General features: G+C 48.7%; 1 protein-coding gene across 1 annotated transcript in view; it reads left to right on the top strand.

Annotated features, from left to right (window-relative positions):
- The window catches only part of LOC119447504 (nose resistant to fluoxetine protein 6), a 515692-nt gene that overhangs the window by 358726 nt on the left and 140297 nt on the right, over nucleotides 1–16669 (top strand). Inside the window, exon 9 of the mRNA XM_049660741.1 lies at nucleotides 13873–14038. Coding sequence (XP_049516698.1) covers nucleotides 13873–14038 — 166 coding nt within the window. The remainder of the gene's footprint in view (nucleotides 1–13872; nucleotides 14039–16669) is intronic.

The following is a 16669-nucleotide window of genomic DNA, read 5'->3' as shown; positions in this document are numbered from 1 at the left end:
TGATGTTGAGCGATGGCGGATGTGTCTAGAACACAAAGAAATGCTGTATCTCCATCTTCGAGTGGAGAAGCCGACTCTATCGGCGACCGAGACAGGCAGTCAGCATCCGTATGTCGCTTCCCTGACTTGTACGTGACCGTCATGTCAAACTCTTGTAGCCTTAGGCTCCAACGCGCCAATCGTCCAGACGGATCTTTAAGGTTACTGAACCAACACAGTGAATGGTGGTCGCTGAAAATGGTGAAAGGGTGATCATACAAATATGGGTGAAATTTCATAACCACCCATAGTACGGCGAGGCATTCTTTCTCAGTTGTGGAATAATTTGCCTTGGTGCGTCAGAGCGTTCTGCTTGCATAGGCAATCACTCTTTCCGTGTTCTCCTGCCATTGCACAAGAACAACTCCGAATCCAACATTGCTTGCATCCGTATAGAGCAATGTAGGAACGGTCTCATCAAAGTGGGCAAGCACTGGAGGTGTCTGGAGACGTTGCCGCAAGACGTTAAATGCATCTTGCTCTTCGTCACCCCATACAAAAGCAGCGTCGTCACTCGTGAGGCGAGTTAACGGCGACGCAATGCGAGCAAAGTCTGCAATAAACCGCCGGTAATAGGCGCAGAGGCCGAGGAACCGCCGGACAGCCTTTTTATCGGATGGTACGGGAAACTGTGCGACGGCGGTAATTTTTTCAGGATCCGGGTGGACATCGGCGTGGCTGATGACGTGACCAAGAAACTGTAGTTCCGCAAAGCCAAAGTGGCACTTGTCCGGCTTCAGGGTGAGGCCGGTGGATAGTATGGACTGCATAACCGCTTCAAGACGTTCGAGGTGTTCTTCAAACGTCACGGATAACACGATGACGTCGTCGAGGTACACTAAGGAGGTTTTCCACTTCAGACCCGAAAGCACAGTATCCATGAGGCGTTGGAACGTAGCAGGGGCAGAGCGCAAGCCTAAAGGCAAAACCTTAAATTCGTATAGGCCGTCTGGCGTCACAAAAGCAGTTTTTTCACGGTCTCTCGGGTCTACCTTGATTTGCCAATATCAGCTCTTTAAGTCCATTGAAGAGAAGTAACGTGCGTGTCGAAGCCTGTCGAGGGTATCGTCGATGCGGGGAAGCGGGTACACGTCTTTCTTCGTCACCTGATTTAATTTTCGGTAGTCCACACAGAAATGCAAGATGATGTCTTTTTTCTTGACTAGAACTACAGTGGCGCAGGGACTCGTTGATGGTTAGATCACGTCGTCTTCAAGCATTTTTGTCACCTGTTGTTGTATGGCTTTACGTTCTCTGGGAGCCACACGATAAGGATTTTGGTGAATTGGTCTCGCCGTATGCTCTGTAATTATTCGGTGCCTTGTTAGAGGCGTCCGACCGACTCTTTACGTCGACGGAAAGCAGTCGTTGAACTTGGGCAATAGCGTAAGAAGCCGTTCTCGTTCGTGCCGCGGTAAAACAGTGCTGACGTCAAGTGCAGGAGCGGGGTCTTGTGTAGGTGCTTCTTCGAGTAGTGAACAGCAGCCGCTAACATCCGCAACACCGTCAAAATAAGCCACAGCCGTGCCTTTTGGAAGGTGCCGTCTCTCTGTGCTAAAATTTCTTAGCAATAGGTTCGTGCGCCCGTCGGTGACATTTACAATTCCTCGTGCGACTGAGCACCTTCTCGATTAAGGTCCTCAATCATTTGCTGTAATTCGTCCCCATTGTTGCTGAATAGGACAATGTCATCTGCAGACCGAAATTGCTGAGATATTCGCCGTTGATCCTCACTCCTAAGCCTTCCCAGTCTAAGAGCTTGAATACTTCTTCTAAGCATGCAGTGAATAGCATTGGAGAGATTGTGTAGCCTTGCCTGACTCTCTTCTTGATAGGTATCTTTCTACTTTTCTTGTGGAGAACCAAGGTTGCTGTGGAATCCTTGTATATATTTTCCAAGATAGTCACGTATGCCTCCTGTACTCCTTGATTACGCAATGCCTCTGTGACTGGTGTCTCTACTGAATCAAATACTTTTTCATAATTTATGCAATTCATATAGAGAAGTTGATTGTACTCCGCAGATTTCTCTATTACCTGATTGATGACATGGATATGATCCAACGGCGGCCGCATTTCGATGGGGGCGAAATGCGAAAACACCCGTGTACTTAGATTTAGGTGCACGTTAAAGAACCCCAGGTGGTCCAAATTTCCGGAGTCCCCCACTACGGCGTGCCTCATAATCAGAACTGGTTTTGGCACGTAAAACCCCATAATTTAACTTTTTTTGGATATGATCCATTGTAGAATATTGTCACGTAGTAGTGACGGCAAAGAAAACAGTCGCAAAACTGTGTATGACGAAACTGGTTGTTTATTGGGCGAACCTGTGCCCACAAAAGCAAGCTACACTCAAAGCACAACGATAGCGGCGAACACAGTCGGCGATCGTCGAAAATCTGATCAGCGGCGAAACGCGTCGGCTTTTATACCTGAGTCATCGAAGGTTCCAGATTAATCCCTGATGCCCGCGGGTCTTCCAGAAAGTTCTAGACAATTCGCGTTGGTCATACAATCAGATAACATATGCGTCGGTGAAAACAGGCAACGGAAAAAAGCATCGATAACGTTCTAGAAACTTCCGATACAGGCGGGTCCTGCGCCGAGCGATAACATTTGTTAGCCGGTGGAAAGCGGCCACCGGTGAAAGATAAACATGTATACATGTCAGTACCCTCCCCTTAAAGAGCATCGTCCCGATGCTACAAACAAACGCGAAAGCGAAAACAAAAGCACGCGTACAGAAAGGGACAAAAATAACAAAGCAACAAAGGACCTAAGTTCGTCAGTGGGCGTAGAAAGGCTTAAGACGCACCATGTGGATGACTTCAGGTCGTGCGCGGCGCCGCTGTGATTGCGAAATACCGTCTGGCACGACCTCATAGTGGACCAGTGCACCAATACGTCGGATGATTTCGTATGGTCCGAAATAGCGACGTAAGAGTTTCTCGCTAAGTCCTCGTCGGCGTATCGGAGTCCAGACCCAAACACGGTCTCCGGGCTGGTACTCGACGTAGCGTCGTCGAAGATTGTAATGTCGGCTGTCGGTTCTCTGCTGGCTCTTGATGCGCAGGCGGGCGAGCTGTCGACCTTCTTCGGCACGTTGCAAATAGGTGGCAACGTCGAGATTTTCTTCGTCGGAGACATCCGGTAGCATGGCGTCAAGCGTCGTTGCTGGTTTCATTCCGTAGACCAGGTAGAACGGCGCCATGTGCGTCGTTTCTTGCATGGCCGTGTTGTATGCGAAGGTGGCGTACGGAAGGATGGCATCCCAGGTCTTGTGTTCGACGTCGACGTACATTGCCAACATGGCGGCGATGGTCTTATTTAGGCGCTCGGTGAGGCCATTCGTCTGCGGGTGGTAGGCGGTGGTCCGGCGATGGCTTGTCGGGCTGTAGTGCAGGATGGCTTGAGTTAGTTCAGCCGTGAAGGCCGTACCTCTGTCGGTGACTAAGGCTTCTGGGGCACCGTGATGCAGGAGGATGTTCTCAACGAAGAATCGGGCTACCTCGGCAGCACTTCCTTTGGGCAAGGCTTTTGTTTCGGTGTACCGGGTGAGGTAGTCCGTAGCTACGACGATCCATTTATTCCCGGACGTCGACGCCGGAAAACGCCCCAGTAAGTCCATCGCGATCTGCTGGAATGGTCAGCGAGGTGGCTCGATCGGCTGTAGAAGTCCGGCTGCCCTTGTCGGCGGTGTTTCGTGTCGCTGACAGTCTCGGCATGTCCTTACATAATGGGCGACGTCGGCAGAGAGGCGAGGTCAGTAGTATTTTTCTTGTATCCTCGCGAGCGTGCGGGAAAATCCGAGGTGTCCAGCCGTTGGGTCGTCATGGAGAGCTTGCAGAACCTCTGGACGCAATGCTGAGGGTACCACGAGGAGGTAGTTGGCTCGGAGAGGCGAGAAGTTCTTCTTTAGGAGAATGTCATTTTGCAAGAAAAACGACGCCAATCCTCGCCTGAACACCTTCGGCACAATGACGGTCTTGCCTTCAAGGTAGTCTACAAGGCTCCTTAGTTCCGGGTCGGCTCGATGTTGTTCGGTGAATTCGTCGGCACTGATGGGTCCCAAGAAAGTGTCGTAATCCTGGTCGTCCTGTGGCGGTGGTTCGACGGGGGCGCGAGACAAGCAGTCGGCGTCAGAGTGCTTTCGCCCGGACCTTGTAAACGACGGTGATGTCGAATGCTTGAAGTCTCAGACCCCATCGTGTGAGGCGACCTGAAGGATCCTTCAAGTTAGCTAGCCAACACAAGGCATGGTGGTCGCTCAAAACTTTAAGGGGCCTGCCATAGAGGTAGGGGCGAAACTTTGATGTAGCCCAGATGATGACGAGGCACTCCCTTTCTGTTGTGGAATAATTTGCTTCCGCCTTCCATAGCGACCGCCTAGCGTAACTTACAACCCTTTCTAGTCCGTCAGTCCTCTGCACAAGCACGGCGCCGAGTCCTACGCTGCTTGCGTCGGTGTGGACTTCGGTATCGGCGTTTTCGTCGAAATGCGCAAGTATTGGCGGCGATTGCAAGCGTCGCTTCAGTTCTTCAAATGCTTCGACTTCAGGCGTCTCCCACTTGAACTCGACGTCGGCCTTCGTGAGATACGTCAGTGGCTCAGCGATCCGTGAAAAATCCTTGACGAAGCGCCTGTAACAGAAGCACAGTCCAAGAAATCTACGCACTGCCTTCTTGTCAGCGGGCGGAGGAAAGTTGGAGATGGCCGCAGTTTTCTGAGGGTCGGGCGAACTCCAGACTTGTTGATGACGTGGCCCAAGAACAAGAGCTCCTTATATGTGAAGCGGCACTTTTCTGGCTTTAACGTGAGTGCGGAGGTTTTGATTGCTTGAAGAACTGTTTCAAGGCACCGCAGGTGTTCTTCGAAGCTTGAGGCAAACACAACGACGTCGTCCAAATAGACGAGGCAAGTCTGCCACTTCAAGCTTGCCAGTACTGTATCCATGACGCTTTGGAAAGTCGCAGGTGCCGAGCAGAGACCAAACGGCATGACCTTGAACTCGAACAGTCCGTCTTGTGTTATAAAGGCAGTCTTCTCCCGGTCCCTCTCGTCGACTTCGATTTGCCAGTAGCCGGTTTTGAGGTCCATCGACGAAAAATACTTTGCGTTGTAGAGTCGATCCAAGGCGTCGTCAATCCGTAGGAGGGGGTATACGTCCTTCTTCGTGATCTTGTTGAGGCGACGATAATCGACGGAGAAACGTAGGGTTCCATCCTTCTTCTTCACTAACACCACGGGGGATGCCCACGGACTCTTGGACGGCTGGATGATGTCGCCGCGTAGCATTTCGTCGACTTACTGCCTTATGGCCTCGCGTTCGCGCGCCGAAACTCGGTACGGGCTCTGAGGAATTGGGCGGGCATATTCGTCGGTTATAATGCGGTGCTTGGCGACAGGGGTTTGTCGAACTTTTGACGATGACTAGAAGCAGTCCTTTTATTGCAGGAGCAGAGCTTTTAGTTGTTCTTTCTTATGCCTGGGAAGGTTCTGATCGACGTCGAAAATTGGTTCAGGTATCATAGTCGTCGTTGCAGGTGCACTGGAATCCGTGAAGGCGAAAGCACTGCTGGCTTGTACTATTTCGTCGATGTAGGCGACCGTGGTGCCTTTGTTAATGTGCTTGTATTCGGGGCTGAAGATCGTGAGCATCACCCTTGCTTTCCCTGCACGAAGCTCAGCTATGCCTCTAGCGACGCAAATTTCACGGTCGAGCAGTAAGTGATGATCGCCCTCGATGACGCCCTCCATGTCTGCAAGCACTTCGGTACCGACGGAAATCATTACGCTGGAGCGAGGCGGAACGGTGACTTGTTCTTCAAGCACATTCAAGGCATGGTAACTTATGCTTGTATTCGGTGGTATCGCGTTGTGCGTTGAAAGCGTTATCCGCTTGGACCTTAAGTCGATGACTGCACCGTGTTGATTTAGAAAGTCCATGCCTAGGATGACATCCCTAGAGCAGTGCTGCAGGATTACGAAGTTCGCCGGGTAAGTGCGGTTGTTTACCGTGACTCGCGCTGTGCAGATTCCAGTCGGCGTTATTATGTGGCCTCCCGCTGCCCGGATATCGGGTCCTTGCCAGGCTGTTTTCACCTTCTTCAACGTGGCGGCGAACGCGCCACTGAAGACGGAATAGTCGGCGCCAGTGTCGTCGAGAGCGGTGACGTTAGGACCATCGATGAGCACGTCTAGATCGGTAGACCGGCGTCTGGCGTTGCGGTTAATTCGTGGCGTCGGATCACGGCTGCGTCGGCTAGCTCTGCTGCTGCTACGTCGCGTCGGAACGTCTTCTTTCTGCGACGAAGTGCTGTCAAGGCTGTTGCTAGTTGGCATGCTGATATCTCGTCGTGATGATTCGCGAATCGTCGTCGTCGGCGGAGGATCTTCGGCATTGCGTCGTACAGCAACCGCACCTCCATCGGTTGCTGCCTTTAGTTTCCAGGGTAAGGGCTCGGAGATCGGCCCCGGGTGGGACCGGTGTACTGACGGCGATGCGGCGAGATGTAGCGGCCCGGTGACGGCGAGCGTGAGGGTCGTCGTGGTTGCCACTGGGCTCTGGCGAGGTAGTCGGCAATGTCACGTGGTCGCTCGCCAAGCTGTGGACGTGGTGAGTTGACGGCGAACCCTCGTAGGCCCATCTCGCGGTATGGGCCTTGGCGGTTGACATGGCCGGCTTCCCCGCAGTGATAGCAGAGCGGGCGGTGGTCGGGGGCGCGCCAAATGTTTGTCTTCCTTTGGTAGCTGCGCTGGGCGACGGGCGGGCGTGCTGGCGGCGGTGGACGACGGAACTGCGGCGTTACGGGGCCCTGGCGCGAGCGCGGAGGGGGGCCTTGACGACGGGCGACGGCGGCGTAGGTCATCGCTTCCGGCTGGGGTTGCGGTGATTCGGGAAGTCCTAGCTATTGCTGGATTTCCTCCCGCACGATATCGGCGATGGAAGCAACTTGAGGCTGCGATGACGGTAGCAACTTCTGCAGCTCTTCGCGTACTATCGCCCTGATGGTGTCTCGTAGGTCGTGGGAGAGTCCTTGGACTTCGGCGTACTGTGGCGTCGAACGGCGATTGTATTGCCGGTTGCGCATGTCCAGTGCTTTCTCGATCGTCGTAGCCTCCGAGAGAAAGTCGTGGACTGTCGTTGGTGGATTCCGCAGAAGTCCGGCGAATAGCTCCTGCTTAACTCCCCGCATGGGCATGCGAACTTTCTTGTCTTCTGGCATAGCGGGGTCGGCGTGCCGGAATAATCGAGTCATTTCTTCAGCGTACATACCGATGCTCTCATTCGGGAGCTGTACACGGTTTTCCAGCAAGGCTGCAGCTCTTTCTTTACGGACGACGCTAGTGAAGGTGTCCAGGAATGCGGCTCGGAAGAGGTCCCAGGTTGTTAGTGCACGCTCCCTATTCTCGAACCAGGTTCTGGCGCCGTCTTCAAGCGAGAAGTAAACATGGCGCAGCTTGTCGTCGCAGTCCCACTTGTTGAACGCAGCGACCCGGTCGTATGCCTCCAGCCAGCTTTCGGGGTCTTCACATGGCGAACCATTGTAAGTCGGCGGCTCCCTGGGTTGTTGCATCACGATTGCAGATGTTGGCGCAGGGGCTGTCATGGTAGCTGCTGCCGAGGTCGTGACTTTTGTCCTTTTGGTCTTCTCGGGTAGAAGTCCGTATTCCAGGGGTTGGTTTTGTAGCCTGAGGCTAGCTCGATGCTCCGGGACAACGTTGGTACTTTCTTCGGGGTTCGGGTTTGGATCACGGCTTTTCGGGGGCGTCCGGTGCATGGACACAAAAGCACCTCCACCAGATGTCACGCAGTAGTGACGGTAAAGAAAACAGTCACCAAACTGTGTATGACGAAACTGGTTGTTTATTGGGCGAACATGTGCCCACAAAAGCAAGCTACACTCAAAGCACAACGATAGCGGCGAAAACAGTCGGCGATCGTCGAAAATCTGTGGCGCGATCTTGTACGCGTTCCAAAATGGAACGGAGGCCGTCCGTTCCATCGAGCCGCACACGATTGGTCAATTTGAACCGTGACGATCAAATTGACCAATCGTGTGCGGCTCGATGGAACGAACCGCCTCCGTTCCATTTTGGAACGCGTACAAGATCGCGCCCCTGATCAGCGGCGAAACGCGTCAGCTTTTATACCTGAGTCATGGAAGGTTCCAGATTAATCCCTGATGCCCGCGGGTCTTCCAGAAAGTTCTAGACAATTCCCGTCGGTCATACAATCAGATAACATAAGCGTCGGTGAAAACAGGCAACGGAAAGAAGCATCGATAACGTTCTAGAAACTTCCGATACAGGCGGGTCCTGCGCCGAGCGATAACATTTGTTAGCCGGTGGAAAGCGGCCACCGGTGAAAGATAAACATATATACGTGTCAATATGCCGTCCTGAAGACAGCCTGTTCCCTTGGTTGACTGAAGTGAAGTGTTGCCCCGATTCTATTGGAAATTATCTTGGTGTATTTTTTATACAATTGTGAAAGCAAGCTAATGAATTGTTCAATTCTTTAAAGTCTGCCTTCTTATGGATTAGTATAATGTTGGCGTTCTTCCAGCTCTCCGGTACACTTGAAGTCGTGAGGCATTGCGCATCTTTGATTAAATTGAATGTTATTCCATGTTCTCCAGCAGCTTTTGCCCTGGTCATGTCTTGGAAGGCCCTTCTAACTTAATCGTTAGTTATAGAAGGAGCCTCTGTATCTTGTTCAACACTACTTCGTATACCTCTCTACTAATTTGTAATCGCAATTGATGCTTCGGCTTTCGGGCGAAACTGCGTCTTCTTTTCAGTTTCAGTTTATTATCAGTTTCACAACAATGATTAGGTGCAGATAGTGTGCAGACGAGGGTGCCAAAGTAATCGACTGCAATGGGACCCTTGGCTCAATTTTCTTTAAACGTGAAATACAATATGAAAGCATGGTATGCGTTACAAAAGTATTCATAAAGGACAACACCGTTTCTGTTTCAATGGCGACACCCAAGCGGTATATTTAATGGTATAAGGCAAACAACTGCATCAATAAGATGTAAATTGGGCGAGTTGGTGACCGTGTTGCCAGGTTGGACGAGGTGGCGTAGCCCAAAGTTAGAGAAATTGTAGCCCAAATGTAGCCAAACACAATAAGAGAGCAAAATATTTTATAGCAAAATGTAGCCATTTTTATTTGCAGCTTTATTCGTATATAAATTTTCACATTCAACAACGTAATTATTTTTTGCACAACCTGTTGTAACCAAATGCCCTTCATGCCGTGACAGTCGACGTCACGCTTGCAGCGAATCGCTGCAGAAGGCGAAATCATAGTGTTTTTATTTTATGACAGATAGTACTAAGTTATTATTTTTACTTATATGCAGTTATACTAACTACGAACTCTGCTCTTTAGCTCACATGAACGCAAAATAATGTTCAGCATCATTGAGCTCTCACGTGACATCCGCCTACGGCGTAGAAACGGCGGTGACACGCCCATGGCTTCTTTTTTATGAGCCAAAACCAGTGCATTGCGCTATCACATCTCGCGTTATTTGTCTCATCGTCCTATCTTGTTTTCTCGTTAATTATATTGGCCCGGGTTACCTGGGACACACTCTATATAGTTTCCATTTACATCAACCTGGCCGCCATCTTAGGTCTCCAGCACGCCAAGAACATGCGTTAAAAAGAAGTGAGAGACAACAGATGCCACTCGCTGTCTCAATCGGTGTAAGCGAAACTTCAAACGGTCGCTGCGCAAAACGGCACACAAATGTAAGAAGCGCGCAGTCGTTTGCGGCGACAAGCACGTCCCGAACGTAACTCGTGCTCGAAATGGCAAAAGCCGCGATGGCTCACAAAGAGCAGAGGTAAACGACAAATTGATAACAGTGGTGATTCTCTGAAAACCGGTTACTGTCAAAAAGCAAACCATGTTGATATGCTATTAATAATAATCACTGGGGTATTACGTGCCAAAACCACGATATGATTGGGAGGCATGAAGCAGTGGGGGACTCCGGATTAATTATGACCACCTGGGTTTATTTAACGTGCACATAAAGCTAAGTTCACGGGTGTTTCAACATTTCGCCTCGATCGCAATGCGGCCGCTGTGGCCGGGGATCCAATCTCCGTCCTCGACTCAGCACAGCGACACCTCACCTGCTAAGCTAACACACTGATGACATTACAGTGACGCGGCGCACTGATGGCATTGTGGCAAACATGTTTCGATATTAGCACAATAAGTACCTGCATCTGTCACGTTCCGGGCAAACCATCTATAAGTAAAAGCACCAGGACCGACTTTGGGCTCGGGGTCTTGCTCCCATTCTTTTTTATGCTTTCTCGCATACTTGGCCCACTTCCCCATGGCTCGATTCTCCTCTCGGAGGACCATTCGGTCATAATAAGTCTAACCTGTGGAACTGAAGCTCTAATGTAAGCACAAACAAAAACTCATCTCGCAGGAAAAAGAAAATGGCAGTAAAGCTTAGCATGAGAAGCGTGAAGCAGGTCGAAAGCTGCGCCCGGCGTGATAGTTCACCAAGAGGCCATGGCCGTGAACACAGTGGAACCCGTTCTTCTTTCATGTCGGCGCCACGATCGCCGGAGCATAGCGGTGTTAGTACAGTGTACTGGGCAAAACCTTCTACTCCCATCCCAATGCCCGGGGATCGGGTGGCTCACAGTGTAGCGCCATGTAATTTTAAGTACATCAAAGATCAAAGCCAGACAACGGTGCAGAGAATGGAGAGGGAGACGGGGCGGAGGGCATTTCACGCACGCACACACGCACAGGCGTGCTGTTAGCTCAGTCAGCTAAGACATTGCCTTCGAAATTTGTTTCTACTCGATCAGAGCCCCTCTGGAACGTGGATTAGGGCGCCACTTATAGCCCAAACATAGCCAAGTTGCAGATTTTCAGTAGCCGAAATATAGCCAACTCGCCGAAGTCGACGCCAATTTTTTTTTCTGTAGCCCAATTTGGCTATATATAGACAAACCTGGCAACACTGGAACTTGGTGAATCTTCATGGTAGCTACAGCGTGACACACGCGGGTGTATCACCTATCACCTTACCTATCACCTGACCACATATCAACTGACCTATCACCTGACATACATCCGTATGTCAGGTGATATGTGGTATACATTGGATGTTTTCTTCCAATAAACTTCTGCTGTTAGTCAGCGCCGTATTGTGTCCCCTTCTTTCTCTTTTGTCGGTGTTTGTGACGCTATAGCTACCATAAAACAATTGCATAATTTAACAAAAACGAAACCAACTTTTCGGGTACCATAGTTTTTGGTACCATGGGAAGTAAAAAAACCCGTTCACTTCAGAAAATCTTGCAACATTTCAGTAAGTAAGTTGTTTGAGAACAAATTCTGCACAAATAATAAACAGTACATTTCATTCGATCACTAATACAGAGTATGTTGAGCTTACGGTGCAGATGAGCAACAACTCTTGAGAAGAATGTGGATGGCTTGATTGTGGACGTGTTGGAGGGAATAAATATGAGAGTGGTAGGTTTGACCCTACTATGTAATAGAATAGTTTATATGACTGTGAATGAATGAGCAGTATAGGGTAATCGACATGTGCAAATAAAAATAGCGCATAACTTTAATGTACAGTACATCCTGATTCGTACGAATTTTTATGTGTAATTTTTAGATGTGGATGATAAATTTTAAGAGAAAAAAGTTCAGCCCCAAAGAATCAATAATGGTTGGAGCGATAAGTAGCATACGTAATATTAAAAACTGGTAACGCTCTCATGCGCATCATTTATTGGCCTATAATTAAACGTTAAGTACCTATTCTTAAAGAGGTAAGCTTGTTTTTAGCTGACCATGTAGAGTTGTTTACGAGATCAGCGTTGATTTGATTCAAGTTGGCTTAGATAATTATCAGAAGATAAAAAAGCTATGTCGTAGGCATATAAGATGTATTCTGGTGTTGTATTTAGACACTTCAGTCGAATGTATTATATTATTGTTTGTTTAGATAGTTTTAGTATATATTAAAAATAAAACCAGACCTTGAATAGAGCTTTGTGGGACACCGACGTTAATTTTTATATAAGAAAGAATTCCGGATATAGTTACGTATTTGCTCATTATCAAACTGATAATTTCGAAAGCTGCTTACAAGCGCTTTTTGAACGCTGTAAGACGTGGGTTCATTCAGACAAGAGAATCTTATGGGTAAATGTATCAGAAGCTTTAGAGAAACCTAAAAAAACGGAACAAACGTTTACGTCTGATTAGTACAATAAGTCACTCACCAGTGTAATAGGAAGAAGAAAAAAACTTGACGTCTCGGGATCTGTACACATCCTCTTGGCTACATCTCATTCACAGTTAGTGAACAATGGATGTGTACATATGCCGAAACAAGTTTTCTGTTTTCTTTTTATTGCGATAGCAATTATATGGACACTCCAAGCAGATTTTTGCCGTTGCCGTCGTCGTCGCTATGAGGTTCCATATAAAGCCCAAGGGCGACAAAATCGCCGCCACGCGCCGTGTGCGTGTGAAAGCGCGCGAGGGACGCGTACTTTCAAAAAGAGCAAATGCATGGCGGAGAGTAACCGCGACGTCTTCCTCGCGCGAAATGCCGTGGGGGGTGGAAGCGGCGTTGTGCTGCGGCATCAACGGGCGCAAGGAGAACTGCTCACTCAATCTCGCCACAAAAGGGGAAAAGCGGGAAGGCGGTATGGGAGGGAGGAGGTGCGGTTTCTACTCTGCCAGCAACTGCGTACTTTGCGCACCCACCATCTTGAAAACGATCGGCAGACGACTGGTACCTTTGTGGGCGCAGTGCTTTCGCTGCTCAGTTTCCGTTGAAGCGGTAGACCGCACGAAGGTCAATTCGCTCGCTGTTGCTGACGCGCTTGCTTACGCAAGCGTTTTGACAGCCAGTGTCCGCGGTCATCGAGTGTGATGTATCCATGTTGCATGTGCGCGCTGACAGCATGCTTGTTAATTCAGTTGGTGAGCGAATGTTTCCAAATATATACGGCCGATAAAACGACTATCCTTCATCCGTGTAGCTGTCTGCTAATTTGCTATCGCAATTGATACTTCGCCTTTCGGGTGAAACTACGACATTTTAGTTATGTAGATAAGTGACCTGTTATACAAATGGTACTTTTATCTGACCAGAGAGTGTGCCGTCAAATTCCTAATAATAACGTAATTACCTTTGTCAATTTCTATTTTTAATTTATCGGTGAAGTAAATAAAAGTTGGTCAAGTGCCAATGAAAGAATTCAAATTCTTTTGGATGAATTAAGCGATATTTTTCCAAAGGGCTAGGGAGATGTACATGTTCTAACTTTAGTAAAAAGGGAACAATTTAATTTAGCTTGTAAATAAATATTTAGCACTCATCAGCCTTTAATGCCTGGAGTCACCTTATTCCTCTTTGACCTCATAAAATTACATACCAGTTAGAAAAGTTTGTATACGTGTAAAGGCGAGCACATCAGAAATACCATCAGCCACTCCTTTTCAGTGATTTTTCTGAGCGTTCTCAGCAGGTGCGCTCGGAGGCTTTACGTGGATAACATTGAGCATTGGATTACGTGGATCACATGAAAGTAGTAGCTGTAAATGTGCTCAGCTTTATACTGAACCTGATGTTTCAGAGAGGTGCATGTGTCCTGGGGTCCATGATTCCGCAGCTCATAAATTAACGAAGGCATTTTTTTCTACATAACGTTGCTCCAGCGACATTGCGCTTCTAGAGTTGGCCTGATAGCAAGTCCGGAAGAAAAATGTTACCTTCACTATGAATTTTTTTTCTTTTGGTTCCAAGACTCATCCCACTGGCCATGCTCGTGATGCTTATACTGTTCCTGGAGCCGTTGTTTGGGTCTGGTCCCATTTGGAAAGAGAAGATAAATTCCGAAGTGCGCAACTGCGAGATTCACTGGTGGTCGGTGCTTGGAGGATTCTCGAACTTCTTCCACGTCGATGACACGGTGAGGGATGTGCTTAAAGCTCGGTTTAATATTTTGAGGTAGGAATGGTTAGGCACTGGTGCATTTGTTTACGTATTTTCTATTCTAGCTGTAGAAGTACAGAACGCATGACTAAAATCAGTTGGCTGCGGCTGCTCACCACTGAGGAGAATATTTTGCTGGGCGAGTTGGTTGAAGTCGGCCTATTTGCGCGGTGTTGTTTAGTAGCAGAGAGTAAACAAGGAACTTGAACTGTTTATTTGTGGAGTCACAAACCTGCACATGCGTGCAGCAGTCACGTTAAAAAGTCACAGCATTGTGCCAAACAGTTGGAACTCACCTCAGAAGAGTTTTTATTTATTTCTTCGCCATACCGCAAAGTGGGTGCACGGCCGCAGCGACAGACTATGGGCGATGACGTCCATATTCACGCGTGCACTTGTTTGTTTTTTACGGGTGACCACTTTTCACCGGTTAACAAAGGTTATCGCTCAGCGCAGGACGCGCCTGCATGTATCGGAGGTTTTTCAAATGCTATCGATCGTTCTTCCCGCTGTCTTTTGTCACCGAACCTTGTGTAATCTGATTACATGCGCGACATGAATTGTGTAGTACTTTCTGGAAGGCACGCGGGCACAAGCGATTGCTCTGGAACCTTCGATGACTCACGTATAAAAGTCGACGCGTTTGACCCGCTGATCAGATTTTCGACGATCGCCGACCGTGTTCGCCGCTATCGTTGTGATTTGAGTGCAGCCTGTTTTTCTGGGGCATAGCGGCGCAGGTTTGCCCACTAAGGAGTTAGTTTCGATATTCACAGTTTTGCTACTGTTTTCTTGACCGTCACTACCACATGACATCTGGTGGAGGTGGCAGGGCATTCATGTGCTGAACGCCCCCGCAAAGCCGCGATCCCAGCCAGACACCCGAGGGTAACTCGAACGTCGCCAAGGACCAGCTAGCTAGCCGTAGGCTGCAAGGACTGCTACCGGCGTACGGACCTCTTCCCGAGAAGACCAAAGGAATAAAGGGCAAGTCAACAACCACAATGGCAGCCCCAGTGACCCCCATCCAGCTGCAACAACCTCGGAAGCCACCGACCTTCCGTGGACCATTGGCGGAAATCTCAGAAACCTAGTTGGAGACTTACTAAGAATCACGACATTCAGCAACTGGGACTCCGAGGAAAAACTGCGGCATGTATACTTTGCCTTAGAAGACGCCGCCAGCACGTGGTTTGAGAAGCGTGAGTCGACTTTGACAACATGGAAGCCTTTCCGCCACGGTTTCCCGCAGACCTTTACGAGCGTCATGCGCAAGGAAAAGGCCAAAGCTATCCTGGAAGCCCGGATGCCCAACGAGAACATCGCGATTTTCTCGAAGGAGATCATTCGCCTGTTCAGGCACACCGACCCCAACATTCAAGAAGTGAAAAAAGGCCAAAATTACAAACTGGCCCACTTTCCGGAAAGATGAACACCCCAGAAACCTAGATGACATCGAGGAGTGGACCAAGAACGTGATGGACTTGGTTATCAAGTACACAAAGACCATCCAACTCACTGCGGACAATCCCGAAGTAGACCCACACCTACTTCAGTTCTGGGACGCCAGGCGAGGACTTTTGAAGAGATGGAAGAAGCAGGAGAGAAACCGCAAACACAAGATCCGCATTGCCGCAGTCTCGCGGCAGGCGCAGGAGTATGCTGAAAAATTCGGTCGCCAGAACTAGAATCAAGTGTGCGACAAATTACAGAGAACCCTAAGCAACCAAAATACCTGGGCCATTCTAAAGACCCTTCTAGCCAAGACGGAATCCAAAACTGTCACGGGTGTCACAATCATGTGACAGCGCAGTGACAGAGTAAAAACGGTGGGACGATACCATGACAATGGAGTAAGAATGTCATGAAGGCAAGGAAATGACGACAGAATGACAGCAACGTCATATAGGTGTTGGAGCTCCCGTCCATAGCTCACATACATCACTTGCTGCTGTGGGCCGCCTTAATATGCGCTACATTCGGTGTTTGTTTGCACTATATCAGGTACCGACCAATCGGGCTGCTCTAATTCCCACAATATCCGGTGTTCACTTGCACTGGTCACTGCACCGGTAAGTAAGCTATCTCAAATTGCAGTTGTTTTCAGTCGTAACGTACGTTTTCTCCCTTATAAAACTAAGTTTTTTGTCTACAGCACTCGTTTTATATCTCATTTAAATTGTGCTCGTTAAGTGTTGGGTACAACTAGCATTGTACTCGAACAAAAAATTTGGCAAAAAAAGGATTAGAGAATAATTTACAACATCTGCCACAAGAGCCCACACGGCTCCAATAATTCAAAATCATAGTATTGCTAACAATTTGGAACTCTATCGCGTTAAGCTATTTTTCCTATAAGAAGTATCTATAAATTGTCTTCGAAGACATTACGGGAGCTGGCCAATCTATGTTTCAATACCGGTGTATAACAGCAGAAGTACCGAACACTGGTGTGCTTCAACATGTAGAACGTCTGATCGTCACCAAAGCCTATCGGACACTTTGCCGCACTTCTTGAATGACTTACATATTCTTGGCACAAATCGGTCTATAATATCCCTATCCAGATTACATAAGTTGTCAGCATTATTCTGAGTGTCTAACTCCT

This window comes from Dermacentor silvarum, chromosome 1 (genome assembly GCF_013339745.2).
Source record: "Dermacentor silvarum isolate Dsil-2018 chromosome 1, BIME_Dsil_1.4, whole genome shotgun sequence".
NCBI classification, from domain to species: domain Eukaryota; kingdom Metazoa; phylum Arthropoda; class Arachnida; order Ixodida; family Ixodidae; genus Dermacentor; species Dermacentor silvarum.
This window is presented reverse-complemented; position numbering and strand designations above follow the sequence as displayed.